This window comes from Rhyacophila brunnea, unplaced genomic scaffold (assembly GCF_057557595.1).
Source record: "Rhyacophila brunnea isolate RB1 unplaced genomic scaffold, BYU_Rbru_1.0 scaffold_5, whole genome shotgun sequence".
NCBI classification, from domain to species: Eukaryota; Metazoa; Arthropoda; class Insecta; order Trichoptera; family Rhyacophilidae; genus Rhyacophila; species Rhyacophila brunnea.
Genome location: NW_028233170.1, coordinates 11,269,261 through 11,291,142, shown reverse-complemented (window position 1 = coordinate 11,291,142; position 21,882 = coordinate 11,269,261). Strand labels below are relative to the sequence as shown.

Genomic DNA, 21,882 nt, shown 5'->3' with positions numbered 1-21,882 from the left:
ACAAACCATCGCCTTGTTTGTCTCAAGAAAAAAATTGCACCCAGTTCATCTCTGTTTTTTTTTTTTTTTTTCCAAAGTCCCGATGAATATGCATTTATTGACCCGCGGTCATTTTCATTGCAGGCTGCAATTGCAACGAGCGAGGTTCCGAGATCAAAAGCTGTGATATCAAAACCGGGCAGTGCCGCTGTTTGCCACACGTGGTTGGGCTCACCTGCGACCAATGCGAGGTAATTATTGTTACTCATACATACCTTACTATTATTCATTCATTAATCTTATACGAAGACAGTATCAGAAACACTGTCATCATTAGATTTAAGATTTATCTATGTTAATATATGTATGTTTATTGAGAGTTAGATAGGTAAGTACCAATGACGAAGGGTGGAGATAGGATGTGGCCAACATAGATTAATATAGCACACGAAACTTTACCAGTCATACTAATTTGTTTTCATTGAACCAATAATTCAAATTGCTGATGGTTTTGGTTGAAATTCAATTTGACCCTGCCTAGACCATACCATATTACGTCTCTGTTCTGGCAGAACACACTAACTGGAGAATACTAGTTTTGAGTAATTTGACTTTGAAGTTGTTAAAATGTTTGAAATGGTCTATCATGTGAGTTTATTAAGTAATCGTAAAAAGGATGACTTTAAAATAAAGACTGTTTATTTAGTAAGAAGGTTTCCAGACGGTAAAGTTTTATATAAGGAACATTTTGGTATAACTAACTCGATATGTAATTTTTTCGAATTAGTGTCTTCTGCCAGAACAGTGACGATAGTAGAAGACAAAGTAGACTAAACTACAAAAGTCAAATGCTATAAAATGTGAATTGGTTAAAAGATCCCATCTTATTATTACATATTATTTTATGGTCATATTTATTTAGCTTTCTATAATGTCATGAAGAGATTTTTGACTAATTATTCATAGTTTTAATATTTTTTTAATTTATTTAAAAAAAAACATCGATTTTTATGAAAATATAAATCTGTATAACTTTAAATCCTTTTTATTCGTCGAATTATGTAGTCAAAAATCTCTTCATGACATTATAGAAAACATAATAAATATGACCATAAAATAATATGTAATAATAAGATGGGATGGCATCTTTTAACCAAAATTCATATCTTGTAACATTTTTTTTTTAATTGTAAGTTTAACTTTGACTTAAAATAAAAATATGTTTCTTTTTTTCTTAATGTTTATTTAAATTTAAATTACAGACACAGTTATATTTATTAATAATTAATACAGTTTAAATTGTAAATTATCTACAAATTACAAGCTTCGTATTTTCCCGCTAGGTGCCTCTGGTAGGTAGACGATTGGCCTTAACAATGGATTGTATTTATTTATTCAGTAGATATATATGATGATTTCAGTTTTTGAATTTTTAAATCATTGTTACCTACATCTTCAGCTTTACACCTACATCTTTAAGCGTAGGGTGTTTAACCAATCTGTGCACACGTATGGCTGCGAGACGTGGACCCTCAACACGAGAGATGTCCAAAGGCTAAGAGTCACACAGCGAGGCATGGAGAGGTTTATATTGGGCATCATGCGAAAGGACCGTAAGAGAAACGAATGGGTTAGAAAGCAGACAGGAGTACGCGATGTAATAGACGTTGCCAAACAGCTGAAATGGAGATGGACATGGACATGGATGGTCGCTGGACAAATGCCGTCATCCAGTGGTACCCAAGGGGCATGAAACGGCCACAGGGCCGCTCTAAAAGCCGCTGGATTGACGAACTGGTAAAGTTCGGCGGAAATACGTGGCAGCGAACGACACAGGATCGAGAGAGTTGGAGAAAGCTTGGGGAGGCCTTCATCCAGCAGTGGACCTGACTCCGGCTGATGATGATGACCTACATCTTCAAATTAATATTGATCAATACAACAACTGCATAATATTATGTATAAATACATGAAAAGTTACTTTGTCCGTTGTCTTTAATTTCCGTATGTTTACAGAAAGGATTTTGGGGCCTCAACAATGGAATGGGATGTTCTAAGTGCATCTGCGATTCTTTGGGAACTGTAAATGGATCATGTGACGACCTCACCGGTGTTTGTCGTTGCAAAACTGGGATTGGCGGAGACAAATGTGATACTTGCTTGCCAAATTATTATGGATTTAGCAACAGTGGGTGTTTGAGTAAGTGGCATTACGCTTGTTAGGTATAATATCAACTAATAATTACCATGTATGCAGCCAAGAAACACAAAATTAATGGGAACTGGCTTAACTTTCCGGATGTGAAATAACAGGATACGGATCTTGAGTGTAGAAAAATCTGCGATAAACAAGCACGTGGTAAAATATGTTATTTTCAATAGTTTCGTCTGAATTAAATTTTGTCACGTCAACATATTATAGCCAGTACACGTGCATGGATTTACTTGCAGCAGTAGTGTGTATTTTATACTATCGCGATAATAACTGTTTACACGTAAAAATGCTGACTGTCTCACCAATCTTATTCTTCAAGAGTAAGCGAGGCGCGATGTTGTCATTTTATAGTACTATTTTACAGGTAGTGAAAATCTATTAACATCAAACAGAGTCTCTGTGCGGCGTAGTTCGTTTTTTTACCGGCAGGTTCGCCGCTATCGTTCTACTGAACAAATCCAACTGTCGCGTGAAAATTCAGAAGTTCCCGAACGTTTTTGATTCATGCATGCAATCTTTCAACTTGCACGATAATACATGTTTACACGTGCATTTTCTTGTTATGGCCGCGAATACGTCAGCAGTATACTTACCCATGCACGTGTGAACGGGGTATAACGCGCATTCAATATTATAGGATAGTCAGTGCACTTTGTGTCCCTTGGTTTTATGACATAAAGTGATATAGAGAACCCTGCTACAAAACTGCTACCACATCCGTTAGTAAGCCGACTCCCATTAATGTTGTGTCCCCTCTATACCTACAACCATACGTCACACCTAAAATAAAGATAATACATTGGACCTGGCTCGGTTATGTGCTATGGATACCTCGACAAAGTCTCAACCTGGTAGCCTCTTCTTCAAATCAACCAGATTCAGAGGGCCTCATATAAACCCGCAGAATACCATCCTAGGACGAGAAGAGAATGCGGGCGGCAGGGGGAGTCTTGGGCACAAGATATGCCGTCGATCTACTTTTTGAGATAACGACATGCAACATTTCAATACTTCGATACTAAAGTACAGAGCTCACTGGTAGCTGTGCATTATACATATTACGCGCTCATAGACATCGCGGGAGTGTTTGATATTCGTGCGCTTTCAACAATGCTTCGTAGTAAACCTCTTATTAATTCGACACCTCGCCACACCACTTCCTGTGGACTTTCTCACTTACGGGCTGCCTGTTACAGGAGTCTGTTCTATATGCTCCTTCTAAGGATCGAACATAGTCAAAGAAGGATATCTATTATTTTTACATAAAACTTATATCGTAGTATATATAATAATTTAACATTTGACATCCTCTATTAAATTATTAAAATATCCCGTGTCTTATTTCTTGATAAAGCATACCACACAACAACATAATATTATTTGATAGACTGGCGCCGAAAGCAACGTGTCATGAATATGATCACGACCAATAAGTACTTGATTGAATGCCTTATCTGATTTTTTTATAATTATTCTTTTTAGAATGCGAGGTTTGTACAGTGGGCCAGATGTGTGATCCAGACACCGGCAGATGCATATGTCCACCTCTTGTTCAGGGAACTGGATGCAGAGAATGCAGACCTGGTTCCTGGGGACTGGTTCCATACAAGGGTTGCAAGGTAAATCTTTATTATATTGATATCAATAATATTTTTATTATTTCGTCCTTTATTGCTTTTCAACACGTTTGATTTATTATTACCCCAGTGCAAACGTCACACTAGTGACTAGACAGAAACTATCACGCTGAAAATTCACACAAAAATCGCATTTACACGAAATATGTCAAATTTTCGTGTCTAGCATCTTAATCGATATATTTTTGGTCCAGTGGTTAAAACCTCCCCCGTGCATTTTCTTAAACCTATATTGTAATATTTTTGCCTAATTTATTAAGTTGTCTCTAATAAATTAAAAATATTTTTTATTAATTATCATTTGTAATGTTTTCTATAGATATTTATTTCTAAAACATATATTTCTCTTGTCGTTCACGATGGCCGAACGGCTTAAGCGTCGGCTTATAATATCGTGGGTACCGAGTTCAAATCCTGGGTCTGGCAACTACACATATTATTTTTCAACTTGTGTTTGAGACACAGAGTATGGACCTATTCGGTTGAGCAAGTGATTAACATCCATTTCTCGTAATAACAAAAATCTATTAATACAAACCTACACTCTGTGGAGGCCCATATGATCTTATTGGGATCGGACATGGTATAAAATAAAAATAAAATATTAAAAAAAAAAACATGCCTATAACTTGAAATCCTTTTTACTTTTATCAAATCTAATTTCGGTAAGCGTTATGAATTATATGACAATGCGATTTTTTATCAATCAATAATAATTGTGGTCTTTCCTAGATATTATTATTATATACATTCCACTTTTATAATATACCCACTTATTATATACTTTTCTAATTATTTCCAGTACTGCAACTGCTCAGCTCTTGGCTCCACGTTCTCGAAGTGCAACCCCCTTGATGGGACTTGCACGTGCCGAGAAGGATATGCTGGCGCCCGGTGCGACACGTGTGCCCCGAAGCACTACGGCTATCCCAGATGCCGACCCTGCGCCTGTCACTATCCTGGAACACTCCCAGAAGCTTGCGATCATCTTGATAAGTGCCATTGTGACGACAAAGGACAGTGTCCATGCAGAGTAAGTAATGTCGTCAATTCTGTATTCTCAGGTCGAAGGGATTGTTGAACCACAAGAAAACCATAATTATTATTGGTAATTGATGCTACTACCTACATAATATATACGAAAATTCTTGAATTCAAGCATATTTAATTCTTCAATTTAAAATTCCTTTATTTCTTTCTCGAGATTTAGAGAAATTTCGAGAAAAAATAATTAAAGGTATTTTTGAGAGGGGAGAGCTTATTTTTTTCCGGAAAACTTCTTAAATTCTTGAGATTCACATTGATAAGAGTTCATTATGAGAATCTCGAAATTTCTTAAAAAAAAGAGAATCCACTTTTCTTATTATTTCTCGAGAATCCCCGAGACGAGAAATCTCGATCACAAGCTCAACTCGCATCACACTTATAATAGGTACTCATCTTGTCATAAGGGGTCGTCCATATCTGACTTTACACCCTAAAATGTATTATTTCTCGAGAATCCCTGAGACGAGAAATGTGGTTCACAATTTCAACTCACATCACACTTATAATACTCATCTTGTCATAAGGGGTCGTCCATATCTGACTTTATACCCTAAAATGAGGAGAGGTCTGATATGCGACATCACAAAACCAACCGTTTATTTTGAGAATAAAATATTCCGTGATAACATTGTACTGAAGACAAAGAGAGTGACAAAAGTACCAAAATCATTTGACATTATATGGGTGACCCCTAACGGTAGTTTGTGGAGTTTAAAATTACTTGTAGCGATAATCACAGTATTTTCCATGAAACCAATTCTCTGGACTGTGAAAAGACAGATAATATGAAGAGCATCACAAATACCAATGCCCTGAATCCAAATACATTCATTGTAGATTGAAAAATCCTAGGCAAAAATTGTTACAGTGACTGCTAGAAAAAAAAATTCCTTAATCCTTTAGGTAAGTACCTACCCTATTTGTCCTTATTTTCACCATTATGAACATTTTTATAGACTACACTAGACAAGTCATTGAAACTGACAATTGATGCTAAACACCAATGCTCTTCAATTTTGATACAATTTTTACAAAATTTGTTTAATGAATCCAATTTATTATTTGTTTATCTATCTATAACAAATCACGACAAATAATTCCTTGTTTCCAGTTAAACGTTGTTGGACAAAAATGCAATGAATGCAAAAACGGTACATTTGGCTTATCGGTGGACAGTCCGTCTGGATGTACGCAATGCTTCTGCTTTGGTCGAAGCTCTCACTGCACCGAGGCTGGGCTCACCTGGGGGCAGCTGCGACTTTATTCGCCCAGAACCCTTAGAATTACATCCAGTGGTCGACCCAATCCATTTGGACCAGCTATCAGTTTTATATCGGTAAGAAACTTTACTACTGAACACAACATACTTCTGCATCCACAGTTATACTTACACAGCTTCTAGAATCTAGAGAGCGTATTGTCACATAGCTTAATATGGTTACATGTAAATTGTACATAAAACATTTCACCGTAGCACAGTGCGCCATGTGCTTTCCATCAGGAAGAGATGACCGTATACTATACGGTGTCCAATTTTATTAGATTCAATATGAACATTAATTCAATTTTCATAGCTGATTTTGGCAAAATTCATGAATGAAAGCCTAACCTAACCTAACCAATAATCCAGTATATAGGCTATTTTCAAAATTTGTTTGCTACTGGCTTCCTGTAAACTGACAAGAACAGTGTTTTATTTAGACATGAATTTTATCTCAGTACTATACCTACATAGATATTATTTTACTTTATGGGAAAAATCCGCAATAATCAATTTTGTGTATTAATTTCAGATTACTAAAGTAGGAGAACTCCCATTGGATCTATACTCTGAAGACCAAAACTTGGCATTGAACATGACGTCAGGTGTCACCCTAATTCCTGACACTGACGGCAATGTCACCATCGAAACCAACTATGATTTAACTTATCCATTATACTGGGAGCTACCAAAGAAATTCCTCGGAGACCGAGTGACGTCTTACGGCGGCTTATTGAAGTTTAACATCATCAGTTCCGGTGATTCAGATGTGATTCCACCTCTTGTACTGAAAGATTATCCATTGGTTCAGTTACATGCTCAAGGAGTTCTCATCCTTGAATATCATGAGGTAAATAATATTATGGTATTTAATTAATATGAAGTATAATTTTTAGGTCCCACATTGGCATAATTAGTGATTAAAAGTGTATAAATACAGGTGTTCAATAAATAATTTATAACAGCTACCTATTGAGGGGTAGGGGTTTACGTAGGGTGTTGATTTACACTTTTCCACTTATTAAAAACACTGATTCAGGGACATTAACTATATTTCGCTTGACAAGTAACAATTAATTACTAACAACATTTGTAAACGCACGCTTTGGCGCGAAAAAGGTAGCAAACCGTATTTATAGGCGACGTAAGAGGCTCAATGGTAGGTAACCGACTGACCGTACCCACTCTCGACCCTTCGTCCGACCAGAAACAGATAAAAGTAACTTTCTTTTTCTTTGTTTCGCTGTGCATCATGGTCTAGCCTTGACTCATTTACAATTACAATATTATCATTATATTCCCAACTCTGTCGATTGGAGGATTTTTGATGGGGGATTTAGGCATTATGATAATATAATAAATATTATTTGGTATCACTATCTAGAAGAACAGTAATCGACTCACTGCTGTGTGAATATTTCTGAAATTATGTATGATTTAAAGACATAATATTAGATTTTATAGATAGAAGAACATTTTTTATCTATTATGGTTTGTTTTAGGCAGGGCTTAATTGAATTTTAAAAACTAACCAATACCATCTGCAATTTGTATTCTTAGTACAATGAAATCAGATAAGTATGTGTGAAATACTTTTGTCCGATCTCCGTAGCCTACCTCTACCCATCACCATCGGCTCGGAGTGGCCTTCATCTAGCTCATCATGAGTGTTTTCAGAATTGTGTATGTTCAATAATTAGAGTGGTACATTCTTAAATCTTGTAAATTATTCGTTGAATAAAAGAAATAATTATTTAAAATTATTAGCAAGTTCAAGTAAGTTACAACAGAAAATATTGGAGTGTTCCGTGACGTCAGTTAGTAATTAAAAGTAATAAATACTTTAATTTAGAATACAAAAATCGATCGCCTACCGTAGCTGAGAGCGCTTATGAGCTGCAGGTATTAAAGGCCAATAGTTAAAGTTTGTCGCAATTAAGCATGGCAATCGTAGCATAGTGGTAAAGCACAGGGTGCGATACCCAAGAGACACAGGTTCTATTCCTGCCGAGTGTCTTACTTTTTTCGAAAAAGATTTTTTCTATTGACTATATTTTCTCATGAGTGTTTTCAGAATTATGTATGTACAAACAATGAAGTTATTATGCTAACATTTTGTTTATATGAATCTCACACATTTTAATGATAATTTGCCTTGTTACAGAAATACTCCAAGTCGAACAATCTCCATAATGTTAGATTCCATGAATCATTATGGACACTTCGAAGTGCGAAAGCAGCTACGTCCCTCTCACCGACTGCCGGACTAGCAGTTGACCGAATGACTCTAATGGTCGCCCTTCAGAATGTCGATGCGATCTTTATAAGAGCCTCGCATTATACAACACCCTCAGAAGCAATGTAATAAAAAAAATTATGCGTCTTATTCTTTCATTTATATAGATTAGCTTTATTATTATTTTCCTGCTGTCAATTTCTCACACCTGTGGCTGTCATCGGATTCCTGTGACCCAGATCAGAATTATAATATTATTTATTAAATATTCATTTTTCACATACAATCTGTCAGTACCTACCTATATATTATATTATGATTTCGTAATAATATTACGAATTAATATTATTTCATAATCATTTCAACATATTATTATTCCATAGACCGCCGGTCAATAAATAGCGGGTCAGAATCAATTGGACATGTCACTCGATTACAAGTTTCCATTAAAGACACATCGCGATATTGGATGTATATGTTAAAAAATTGAGTCACGTTCTGTCTTGAAAATAAATTATAGGGGGCCGATCTCACGCACTCATTATTTCCGTCTCTAATTTTTGCTTAGAGCATTAAGTAATTTTTTTGGCTTAAAAATACAGGTTGTTATTATTCTCTCCAAACTAAATGACCCGGAATTTTATATACCTAGGTAATTAATTATTCTAAAACAAACTGTTTTTATAATTCCATTCCAGGCTCTCAGAGGTTATCATGGACACAGCAATACCAGTTCAAGGACACCCTGCCCGCTTAGCCACAAGCGTTGAATTATGTTCCTGCCCCCTGCAATACAACGCTTCATCGTGTCAAGATGCCTCTATTGGGTACTTCATTCCACCTTTCCAGTTCAATAATATCTCCGAAGATATTATAACAGAACTAATTGGAAAAGCGGAACCTTGCCAATGTAATGGACGTTCAGAAACTTGTGATAAGGATACTGGATATTGTACCGTAAGTATTTCTTGAGCATGAGTTATAAAAATACTCATTTTTAATATTCTATTAGAAACTGCAAATGTCTCTATTTTATTTCACACTAGAGCAGTGATTCCCAAAGCGTACGCCCTACCGGGGGGGCAATTTGAATGTTTTGGGGGGCAAAAAGGTCATCTTGAAAATCATTTGATGACGAACCATAGTCATCTTCTCAGTTGTACATGTAACATAATATACATATTTAATTATTAAAAATAGTATTGCCTCTGTGCATTTTTTATTTAAGAATTAGGTAACTAGGTAATTTTGATAGGGAGGGGGGGGGGGAATGGAGATTTTTAAGCGTTGAAATGGGGCCTGGCAACACTACACTAGAGTGTGAGTTCGTTTATTTTTTTTAACTTTATTAGAGATATCTAGTGTCTGGTAGAACAACTTAATTATTATACAAATTTATTATTACCATATTTTTACAATACAATATAAGTAGTAAATTATTAAATCCACTCAACCCATGAGTTATGTATTTAGAGATGAGTAAAGTTTTCTGTCAGTTCTCCACCGGTAAATATAATATAACCATTTGTTTTTAGAATTGTAGAGAAAATACTGGAGGAGCTCACTGTGAAACCTGTGCAGTTGGCCATCATGGGGAGGTAAACTCTTTTGAAGGTTGCCAACCTTGCCCGTGTCCGCATGTTGCAAGAAATCATGCAGCTTCTTGCCAAATCCGGCCTGGAAGAGTGTTGTGTTATTGTAAAACAGGTAAATTATCCACCTTCATTATATTGAATTTATTGTATTATATTGTGTGTTTACCTGTAGTCAAGTTACAGTGCAGTGAGGTTACAAACATAAATTTTCTAGTTCCGCTTATTAGTTGTAGTACGATCTTTCTGCCTACAAACTACTTTAAAGCCTACCTTCTAATATAAATAGATCTTCAAGTTAAATAATTTAATTTAAAATAAATAAATACACTGAAAAATCCAAGCGAATTGAGAGTCATCTATCGTCAGAATTTATAAGTTTTATTTTATTTAGTAAGGTTTATAACCATATAACCATAACTAGCGCCGTCTGGAGTCAACTATATTATGAATTAATTAGATTCTTTTTCAAGATCTGTTTTGTATGACTTCAGTCTCGTGGCACTGTATCATTTCTCTGGCTTTTTATTCCGAAATCATAAGTTGTTTAGTTAGCGCTTACATCCGCTAAGGCACATTTATTCAAAATAATTATTAATAAGATAATTTAAAATATAATTTCTATGGGATTCAATCACATATAAATATTGATTGTTGTCAAAAATATAAAATAATTTATCTCGTGATTTTTATTTATCAGTTATTTATACCAAAGTCATGTGTTTTAAATATAGAAATATTTTAAAATGTCTAGTTTTACGGGTTAAATTATAAATTGTTATGGAACATATTATACACAACAATGGATATTTTCAAAGATGATAGCGTCATCGTTCAGGCAAAAGTCACCAACCCTCAAAAAGGTAGTTTTGAGTTGAGTATGTCAACCGAAGCGTAAAATTATGTTCTTTAAGATGCAAAAGTCACCACGGTACATTGGTTAGTAAAATGTTGCTTAAATCCAAATTATTTTTTTTTTACTGAATGACTTTCGATAAAATCTTAACAAGCATAAGTCATTATAAGCGGATAGACATTATTAACACTATAAAAAATAAATGCGTCGTTATAAATATAGAAGCAAAAGTTACTAAACTATGTATGGTGACTTACTGATTTGTCATTTGAAAAATTCTAATACTTGTCTGAAACAGGCAAGAATAACTAAACAGGAATAGTTACTTTAACATGTCATAACAATATCGCTTTGGTCCAGATTATTAACAAGCAAAAGTTACCAAACCACATTTCAGCCATCTTGCCTCCTTCAAAACTTTCCAGATGTATTAATTAGCATCAAAAAGTAAAAGTAACCTAAATAACTTATTAAGAAGAAATGAGAAAATTATGTAATGTAGATAATACCTTAAAAACAGTAAAATCAGATTTTTCGTTCATCTCAAAACTTTCAAATTACGATATCTCGAAATGATGTTTTTTGGGTTGGTGACTTTTGCCTGAACGGTGACGATAGGTAATATATTTTGAGCATATGTTACGTTTATAAATGTTTAGGAAAATACATAATTCAAACTAATTGCTTAAACTAATTGAGCTTTTGAAATTTCATCAATATTCTTGATATTTTGACAAATTGACAAATTTAAGAAATATAATCATAATAAAAGAAAGAGAAATCAATATATGTAGCTATGAGGGAGGAAGTTTTCAGGTTCGGACCCTCTCCCAGGAACGAAAAAATACCAATTATTTATGAGAATGGAATATTACTTCTTCGTCTTCGTCAAGACCTCATAACTGGGGATCGTGACCTGTATAATTTGGTTGTTAAATACCTCTCTCCTCTCGGCATTATACGACACACAAGGCCTTTGGCAGTGGAAGACCCGTGACACTCATGAATTGGTGCAACCATCTGAGGCATCCAATGTTTGCTTTAATATTCTGAAGCGCAACTCTTTAATACAAGACAGTGCAGACGACATAAACGGACAATAATGATCCTAAAAATTATAACCGTTAGGCCACGCGCAACCAAGAACTATTTGCGGATGTGACATGTCGAAATAACTTGAAGGTGAGCACCCGTAGTAATAGCTGCAGGCCAGATCTTCATCACTATACGCAAAGTGTGAAGTGTCAGGGTATGGGAAATGTACCCAGAAAATGTGGGGGTCCGCGATTAAAATGACAAGAAACCGTAAGCGATAGGCAGGGTCAATGTGTAAGTCAGTGGGACCTGCTAGATTTTAATAATCCCACTCCCACCCACAGCCTCAAAAATCAATAATAAATTTTTATGGATGTTTTATCAAAATGAACCCTCCCCATAACATTTTTTTGGTTACAATTAATTTGCAAAATATTGTGTTAAAGATTCGAACCTGTAAATTTACATTAAACTATTATTATATAGATGGCAGTTTATGTATTATATTATTTAAAAGAAGTACATTATAATATTTTATAATGTACTAGCTGAAGTACCCGGCTTCGCACGAGGTCGCTTCGTGGTTATATTTATCTTAGATATTTGAAAAATAATAAGAGGTAATTATTTCTTTAATATTAAAATATCTGTGTAATACAATATGGCAATATGAAAATAATTATAATAGGAGTAAAGGTCAAACATAAGAACACTAAATTAAAAACGAATCCAAAATATGAAAACGTTATTAATGTTATAAATATGTAGTAAAAAAAAAATCAAAATTGGATGGAACAAACAAACAACAAACTTTGTATGTTATATAATAATAATTTAGAAACCGCACACAACTGACAAAAGTTTCATCGCAATCGGATGAATGGTATAGGAACGCATACGAATAGTAGAAGAAGATGATTTTCTAATTCAGAAACCTTCGTGGGCATGCGCATGACAACTCACCAAAGTTTCATTGCAATCGGATTAATGGTATAGGAACGCATACGAATAGAAGAAGAAGAAGATGGTTGTACTAATTCAAAAACCTTCGCGGGCTTGCGCACAACAACTGGTCAAAATTTCATCACAATCGGATGAATGGCATAAGAACGCATACAAATAGAAGAAGATAGAATAGAAGAAAAAGAAAATAGTTATAACAATTCAGAGACCTTTGCGGCGTGAGCACAACAGTTGATCAAAATTTCATTGCAATCGGATGAATGGTATAGGAACGCATACGAATAGAAGATAGAATAGAAGAAGAAGATGGTTGTACCAATTCAGAAACCTTCGCGGGTGTTGGCACAATTACTGACGAAAAATTTGTTGCAATCGGATGAATGGAATAGAAACGCATACGAATAGAAGAATATAGAATAGAAGAAGAAGAAGATAGTTGTACTAATTCAAAAACCATTGCGGGTGTTACCACAACAACTGACGAAGGTTTCATCGCAATCGGATAAATGGTATAGGGACCATACGAATAAAAGAAGATAGAATGAAGAAGAAGAAGAAGATGGTTGTACTAATTCAGAAACCTTCGCGGGTGTAGGCACAATTACTAACGAAAATTTTATTGCAATCGGATGAATGGAATAGGAACGCATACGAATAGAAGAAGAAGAAGAAGAAGAAGAAGATGGTTGTACTAATTAAAAAACCATTGCGGGTGTTACCACAACAACTGATGAAGGTTTCATTGCAATCGGATGAATGGTATAGGGACCATACGAATAAAAGAAGATAGAATGAAGAAGAAGAAGAAGAAGAAGATAGTTGTACTAATTCAGAAACCTTTGCGGGTGTTGGCACAATTACTGACGAAAATTTTATTGCAATCGGATGAATGGAATAGGAACGCATACGAATAGAAGAATATAGAATAGAAGAAGAAGAAGAAGAAGAAGATGGTTGTACTAATTCAAAAACCATTGCGGGTGTTACCACAACAACTGATGAAGGTTTCATCGCAATCGGATGAATGGTATAGGGACCATACGAATAAAAGAAGATAGAATGAAGAAGAAGAAGAAGATGATGATTTTTCTAATTTAGAAACCTTCATGGGTGTGCATACAACCACTTGCCAAAATTTCATTGCAATCGGATGAATGGTATAGGAACCATACGAATAAAAGAAGATAGAATGAAGAAGAAGAAGAAGATGATGATTTTTCTAATTCAGAAACCTTTATGGGTGTGCATACAACCACTTACCAAAATTTCATTGCAATCGGATGAATGGTATAGGAACCATACGAATAAAAGAAAATATAATGAAGAAGAAGAAGAAGAAGATGATGATTTTTCTAATTCAGAAACCTTTATGGGTATGCATACAACCACTTACCAAAATTTCATTGCAATCGGATGAATGGTATAGGAACGCATACGGGACAGACACACAGACAGACAGACATACAGACAGACAGACATTCATTTTTATATATTAGTATATATAGCCTATACTCTTCCCGCAAGTGCAAGCAATAAGTTTACAAAGTTTTATCGCAATCGGATGAACGGTATGGCTGCGCATTAAATACGAACAAACAAACACACAAACACACAAATATTAATTTTTATATATTAGAAGATAGATATAGCTGTCATTTAATTTTTGCGTTTTTAATTTAGGTATATAATATTATTATTCTCTTGCAGGATACACTGGGCACGATTGCTCATCGTGCGCACCAGGTTGGTGGTTGGGGAACGATGGGAAGTGCAGAGCCTGTGAGTGTAACAGCGGAGGAGTAATAAGAAATCACCACGGATCATCAGAATGTCATCCAGCAACAGGACAATGTCCATGTCATTCACACGTCACGGGAATGCATTGCGACCTCTGTATCACGCCACGACACTATTTAGAAGGATCAACATGTGTTCGTAAGTATAACATTACGTTAACATGATTATTGAACTGTTCATAGTTTTTTTTTTGTGAATGTTAGTGTACGTAAACTATACTTTCATATAAGAATTATTGTTAGCCAAAATGAGATGAGTAGCTTTAATGTTGTGTTTTATTAAAAATTTGCAATGACACTCAATGCTCTCAAGATCTCTAATCAATACTTGAACTATTTCCCAAAGTTGCAGAACTATCCTACCCAGGGCTCGAAATGGAACGGAACGCACCGGAGCGCCGTTCCGGCTCGTGAAATTTCTAAAATTATCGCTCCGTCTCGTGGAAAAAATATGTTGACCGTCTGAGCTAGATAGGCCATAGAATAGACAATCTGACACACTTATTTTTATAAAATACACATACGATTTGATAACTATGCAAATATCTTCAAAAAATTTGTCGAGCGCTCCGGTTCGTAAACTTTTCCATTTCGAGCGCTGATCCTACCTTTTGTAATGTCAATTAATTAAGAGACCTAATATTATGTTCAATCACATTGCTTTGTATGTTGATATATTCCACTTGCGTGAGGTGAGTTTGAATAGATGGCATTTTATATATTTTTTTAAATGAGGTCTACTTCACTCATTTGGTCGTATACATTTTTATGTTTTTAATTTTTTGTATGTACCTACTCTACTTATTTGCTGTATTTTGTTTAAATATTTATTATTAAATTTTTAATTTGTCATTTCTAAGTATTTTCGAGTCATCAAGAGTCGTAGGATGTTTGCCCATGATAAGAACAATTATCGCATTTGAATGTTTTTTTTGTATATATCGACTGCTTAACTTGCAAACCGGTTCACTCCACTTGGGAAAATTCTTCAGGAAGAAGAAAAAACTTAATAAATTAGCTATCGAGCAGAATTTAACGATTCCAAAAATACACTTTTTTACAGATAACCTTCACTATGAATTAATACATTATTTTACCTTCCTTTCTAAGAAAATTTATATAAAGAGCGGAGTTGTTCCATTTACGATATTGAAAATTTGGCAAAGAATGAAAACATTTGTGTAAAGAATGATAACTCATTTATTTATAGGTTTAGGAATTTGCAATTTTGTGTGAGCATAAAAAACATCCTTTATAACAAAATTCCATCAAAATCTCATTATTGGTCAAAAATGTAGCTTGTTTGCAGATTAAGCAGTCGATATTTCATTTTATGTATGTTAAAAGTTGTGATTTGTATTACTTGTATAATAACAAACATTATATCTAAATTGATTTTTCACCAGTATGAGTCATTTTATTGTCTGTTAATTGGTTTTCTCTTTACTTGCAGCTTGCGACAACTGCAGTCAGACATTACTCGATACAATCGAATTAATGTCATATGAACTATCAAGAGACACTGATCATATCAAGAACACTTCTATCCCAAAACCTTGGGTAGCTCTGTACAAATTTTCCAATAAGACTATTGAAACCAAAGACAATATTAAGGATATGTATGCCGCCATTAAAAGAATTCTCGCTCGGCCAATAAATTCTTTTGACGATATGAAGTACAAAAGTGAAAAACTACACATAAGTTCTGTGGAATTATCCAGGCAGTGGAATGAAACAACTGCTAAGTCATGCAGGTTAAATCACGATGCTCATTTGATATTTGACGATTTAATGAATGTGCGTAAAAGGCTTGAAGAGAGAATACAAGAACTAGAAGATTTCAGCCGCCACGAGAGGCATTTGAATGTCAACAAAGTGTTGAAAGAAGCTCGTAGTATGCTGAAGAAAATTAAAAATATTAACTTGGGAGAAAATCTACAAGATTCTAACGATGTTTTTGATAAAGTGAGTTCATGAATAAAACACCTACTTGTCAGTTTTACATTAGTATTGATAAAAACCAAAGCTTGGGAGTATTACATGATTTAAATTTGTATTAAAGAGCAAAATGTGCTACGCAGTATGGATTTATATTTTTTTGTTATAGTCTTACAGCTCTCTTTTTACCATTGGAATTAAAGCTATTAATAATATCAATATATTATATTAATTGAGCTAGCATTTCTTCTTCTTCTTTTTTCTCCCATATCCGTTCACCACATAGGTAACTTACCATAATATTTTTTTCTCAAATTATGAAAATTTAGAGAATTTGCTCGAAACAAAATGAGTGCCTTCTATGTGATTTTAGAAAGAGAGACATATATTCAGCTAAGTATTTTTAATTGAAACAAACCTAGGTATGTTGTAATATTTTTTTGTTATCACTAGCGTGAACTTTCTTTCAAAGTTTGACAATTCAAATGATTTTTAACGTCCGAACACCCACCATGAGACACGGAAAATTCTGAAGAACACTGTTTGCATTTTACTTTCTCATTAAGACTACAAACTTTTTTTAAAAATGGATAACTCTATCTTTAATTCATATTTTAACACACAATATCTTTTTGACATTTTCGGTGTTAAATTAATTTAATGTCCAATAAAAAAATAATTGAAAAAAACATGCCGAAAACAAACACCGACTTGAGTTAATTACCTATGCTATCTGATAGAACTCAATTAAGATCGTGCACGCACGGCGACTGCGTACTAGGCCAGTATTAAAGTCAGGTTTTCTTATTGCCTAATTGCCATTTTCTAAGGTTTTTGACTTTGTGTAAATAACCGGGAGAAATTCACAAACTGGTCAGGACACCAGGTCCGTACCTCCAAACCGGAACATATGGTATGCCTACACGTAGGGTCTCCAAGAATCGTTTAATTGGTAGAATTCCATTTTACAAAATGAATTTAAATTATATTAGGTCCTACAAATTTTATTCGTCGATAGATAATTGATTCGCCTAGAGTCATAACTCATGTTTTACGATTTTGTCATTCTTGAGATAACTATATCAAGTGATTCTAAAGGCATTAATCCATATAAAGAAAAATAGTTGGGTATCAAAAGTCACTTTAAACCATGTGAAAATCGTTGATAAAGTTGATAAAGTTGACTGTTGGTGTCATAACTAACATGCTTCAATAAATAATCTGAGTTCTGTCACCAAGGCCTTTCTAACCAATCGGGAGGATCTATTTCTCATAGTGTGCTGTGTGTGCCTTAGGAGTATTATATATATATATTTTTTTAAATAATGTAAATCGACTCACTCACTCATTAATATTCAAGGGAGTTCAATACTTTTCTTCTAATTACAAAAAACAGTGTTCTGGCGGTTTTTTGGGATTATCTCAAAACTCGATTTTTGGAATATGTGCGCTATGACTTTAGGCAACTCATTTATTTTGTTGTCACACAATTATCAATACCAACAATGGTACCACAACCGAATTAGTAATGGTATTGGTAGGTAATATAAATAATACTACGCTTTTCTGAAATAATGTATCTGATTCTTTCTTCAATATGTCATAAGTGACATCCTGAAGAAAGAAAAAACATTGTCTTTTATTTCATTATTGCAAAAAATATTCATAAAACATAAGCTACATAATGTATATTGCATCTTTGAGTTAAAAGATTCGACAAGCGTATGATATTCTCGACGTTGATAATTGAAACATTGACATAATATCGACTGTGTTTAGGAAAAAGGGCGTAACCCACACAGAACAAATTTTACAGGAGAGGCAAAAAACGTTTTTTGAATGATTTTGGTTCAATATTAATAAAAAAAAATAGACACAGACATTGGGTACATGATGATTGATTATTTGGTGTAATATCTTTACGATCTACTAATAATTAAAGAAGTTATTACAGAAAAATCATCAAAATTGAGGGAAAATGTTTTTTTCCTTAAATTAAAACTTAATTAAAACTCAATTAAAACCTGAATTTAGATAATAAATCGGCATTTGTGGCTTACTTCCTTTTTACATAACGTGTATCTAGTTGTATAGATTGTTAATATCTAATTAAAGCACTTTTCGAAAAATCGAGGGTTACGCCCTTTTTCCTAAACACAGTCTGATATGCTTGGAATGACTATTTGCTTGACCCATGTGAAAAATCATTATGTAAATTTTATTCTTTCAATACGATTCCATTCAGTGACCCACCGTTCGCAAGCGCACACATTAACCTGTGCTCTAAGATGTTCGACAAAGTATTCTTTTACAAATTAATTATTGTTTGTCTTGTTATAGGGAAGCCTACAATCAGCAGTCATACATGAATACATTTACAAAATAAAAGATCATGAAAACAAAATTGAAGCTTTAAAAAATCGATTTGACATCCTGCACAATAAAACTGACGAGATAAACAAATTCAAGGAACACACGTTGGACATTATCGATATAGTTGAAGGGTCAGTTAAAAAAAGCAGAGATAAACTGAACGATATCCTTGAAAAAAATGTCCAAAGTGAAGCAATCCACGGAGACATCATCAAACTACAAGATCATCACCTAAATCAAGAGACTGTCGTCCTTCTTGAGGAATATGAAGATGATATTCTGAATCTCATGCTGTTGAAACCGATTCTGGGAAACTTAACTAACCGTGTTGAAGAAAAGGAGGGCATATTGAACAGAATCAACCCTGATTATAGAGAAAAGTACCTGCTTCCAGCTATTGCGCATGTGGACAACTTGACAAGTGTAGCACTTAAATATAAAGAGTATGTATATTATATTATTATAATGCAGTAAAATTAATTTTATTTACTACCAGTGATGTACCCAGCTTCGCAAGAGGTCGCTTCATTGTTTGATACCTACTTATCGTCAGAAACAGACGGTCTATTTTAAATTCAGTAAAAATTTGGGAGAAGATTTTTTATTCAATGTGTGATTAGTTCTGCGTTATCCTGTAAGAAAATACTCACTTGGAATTTCTTTGTATTTGATCCAAAGACGTTGTTGATGATCGTTGATGATGTTCTCAAGTTATTACTATTATAGCGAAAAGGCTTCATTGTTGAGATGGAAGACATGTGAGAGATACTTCCAACAATGTTATGCTATAATATTAATCTTTCTCAAATAAACCATGCTTTCGGCTATAAGGGATGTAGTTGTTATTTGTTTGTCAGCTACCCCCGTTATTATTTTATATTCAGACAGTTGCTTTTGTATGTGACATGTGATATTGTATGGGCAGTGTTGAAGGAAAACACGAATTGGTATTTGTATCGTTTATATGGCACAAATACATTAGTGGTTATTACACTGCAGATAGTTATAATAAACTGTGGTTTGAGTATAAAGGTTTAACATGACTCTTTTAACTGGATAATTTAGAAAAGGGCTAAGCGCCCTTGTAACCTCTACATAGACAACTGTCATTTCCACTCGCCATTGTCTATGCTCTAAATATGAGCATAGACAATAACGTGTCAGTTGTAGAGTTGGGTAAAACCTCTACACGGCCCACTTCTTTATTTTTTTGAGATATTACGACACCACTATGTTGACGGATTTCAAAACTTGTGAAAGAAATTCACCTTCGGACTATGTGAAGTAACAATATGCTGCATTATTCAGTATACCTTCTATGAGTTCAATCTACTGCGCTGAGATTAGCAAGTATTTATCACCTTGGTTACTCAGTGCAACTTGAATCGCAGGGGAATTTACCGATTATACAATGTAATATTGTTATCCTCACATGTTTCTCACCCTAGGATAATAGTCAAAAGGAATATTTGTATTATTATAGCGCCTGTACACGTGCATGGATTTACTTGCAGCAATATTGTGCATTTTAAACTATCGCAATAATAACTGTTTACACGTTAAAGTGCTGACTGTCTCGCCAATCTCATTCTTCAAGAGTAATCGAGACGCGATGTTGTCATTTTATAGTACTCTTTGACAGGTTGTGAAAATCGGTTAACCTCAAAATGAGGCTCTGCGCGGTGTAGTTAGTTTTTTTACCGGCAGGTTTGCCACCATCGTGACATTATAAAATCATTGTCAATTTTGAAATGAAAAAAAAATAACCAAAACTACGTAATTCTAGATGAAACCTTTATGAAACTAATTGTATCGAATCGTAAGAATCTTTTAAACATATTCACAAAATATACTATTTTTTATCGTTAAATGTATACAAATTTAATGATCACGCGCCCTACAGAGGTCGCGGGTGATACTCGCTACAAGTATCACAATCCGAGCCTGAATAGAAACATGATTTATCGTGGATACAACCATGTCTAGGAACATTCATGACAGGTTTTAATAAAGCTGCTGAGGTAATAGTATGCGGTGTTATTTGGATGAACTGTATACACACCACATGTTCTAAAGCTCTTGCATTCATTTAATATCCTGGAAATCGGGCACCTTGTTTCCTTTTGCAGAAATGTTTCTTAATTTAACCCATGCATACTTAATATTTTTTAACTATTACACTAACAATTTTATCGTCGCCACAGATTATTTACAGAAACAAAAAACAGTTCAGAATCAGCTGTCACTGCCTCATCGGCTTACAAAGACATCGTGCAAGGAATAAAGGCAGCACAGGAAGCAGCTCTACAGGCGGTAGAATCATCAGAACTTGCATCGAAAACTACAGAATACCAAAAAATAACTGACGGCATCGAGGGGTCTTTACTTGCGTTATCAGAAGAATCTAAATCTAACTCAACAGCGCACTTTCTAAGAGGCTCGTTGCAAATTCAGAAAGTAAAAGGTAAATGACTCCATATGACATCTTCTTGTGCCATATTCATTGCACGGATTGCTTCTAAAACGACGAGATATCATGATAATTTATTTATTTATTGAATGAATTTATACACTTGAATATTTTCATATTATTATATTTACATACATACATGTAATTTAAAAAGGTAAACACGTAATAATATTACTATAATATTATTATGTTACTATTTTCACCCCTAAGTAAGCATATTTTGACGTGCATCCCCAGAGAGTACAAGTTATATTAAGCCATTTACTCAACCGATTGGTTCTTTGTTCAGGATCAAACACGCATTGAAAAAACAGCCTATTAATACTGTCAGTTCACTTCGTGAGAGTATTGGAGTAAATTGGCATGTCTTTTTTTTTAATTCTAGCATGTCTATCAATTTGTGTCACTCATACAAAACTCTAAATAAATGGTGCTACAATAATTGGACTGAAGATTTTTAAAACTTAGCAGTGGCAACACCGCA

The 21,882-nt window shown here is 34.3% G+C and overlaps 1 protein-coding gene across 1 annotated transcript in view; it reads left to right on the top strand.

The window, feature by feature from the left end:
* Positions 1-21,882, top strand: part of wb (wing blister) — a 129,541-nt gene that overhangs the window by 79,478 nt on the left and 28,181 nt on the right. The window contains exons 3-15 of the mRNA XM_085955467.1: positions 124-230; positions 1,996-2,179; positions 3,677-3,813; positions 4,634-4,864; positions 5,990-6,214; positions 6,672-6,989; positions 8,304-8,500; positions 9,074-9,332; positions 9,911-10,082; positions 14,529-14,756; positions 16,071-16,582; positions 18,896-19,371; positions 21,133-21,392. Coding sequence (XP_085811593.1) covers positions 124-230; positions 1,996-2,179; positions 3,677-3,813; positions 4,634-4,864; positions 5,990-6,214; positions 6,672-6,989; positions 8,304-8,500; positions 9,074-9,332; positions 9,911-10,082; positions 14,529-14,756; positions 16,071-16,582; positions 18,896-19,371; positions 21,133-21,392 — 3,306 coding nt within the window. The remainder of the gene's footprint in view (positions 1-123; positions 231-1,995; positions 2,180-3,676; positions 3,814-4,633; positions 4,865-5,989; positions 6,215-6,671; positions 6,990-8,303; positions 8,501-9,073; positions 9,333-9,910; positions 10,083-14,528; positions 14,757-16,070; positions 16,583-18,895; positions 19,372-21,132; positions 21,393-21,882) is intronic.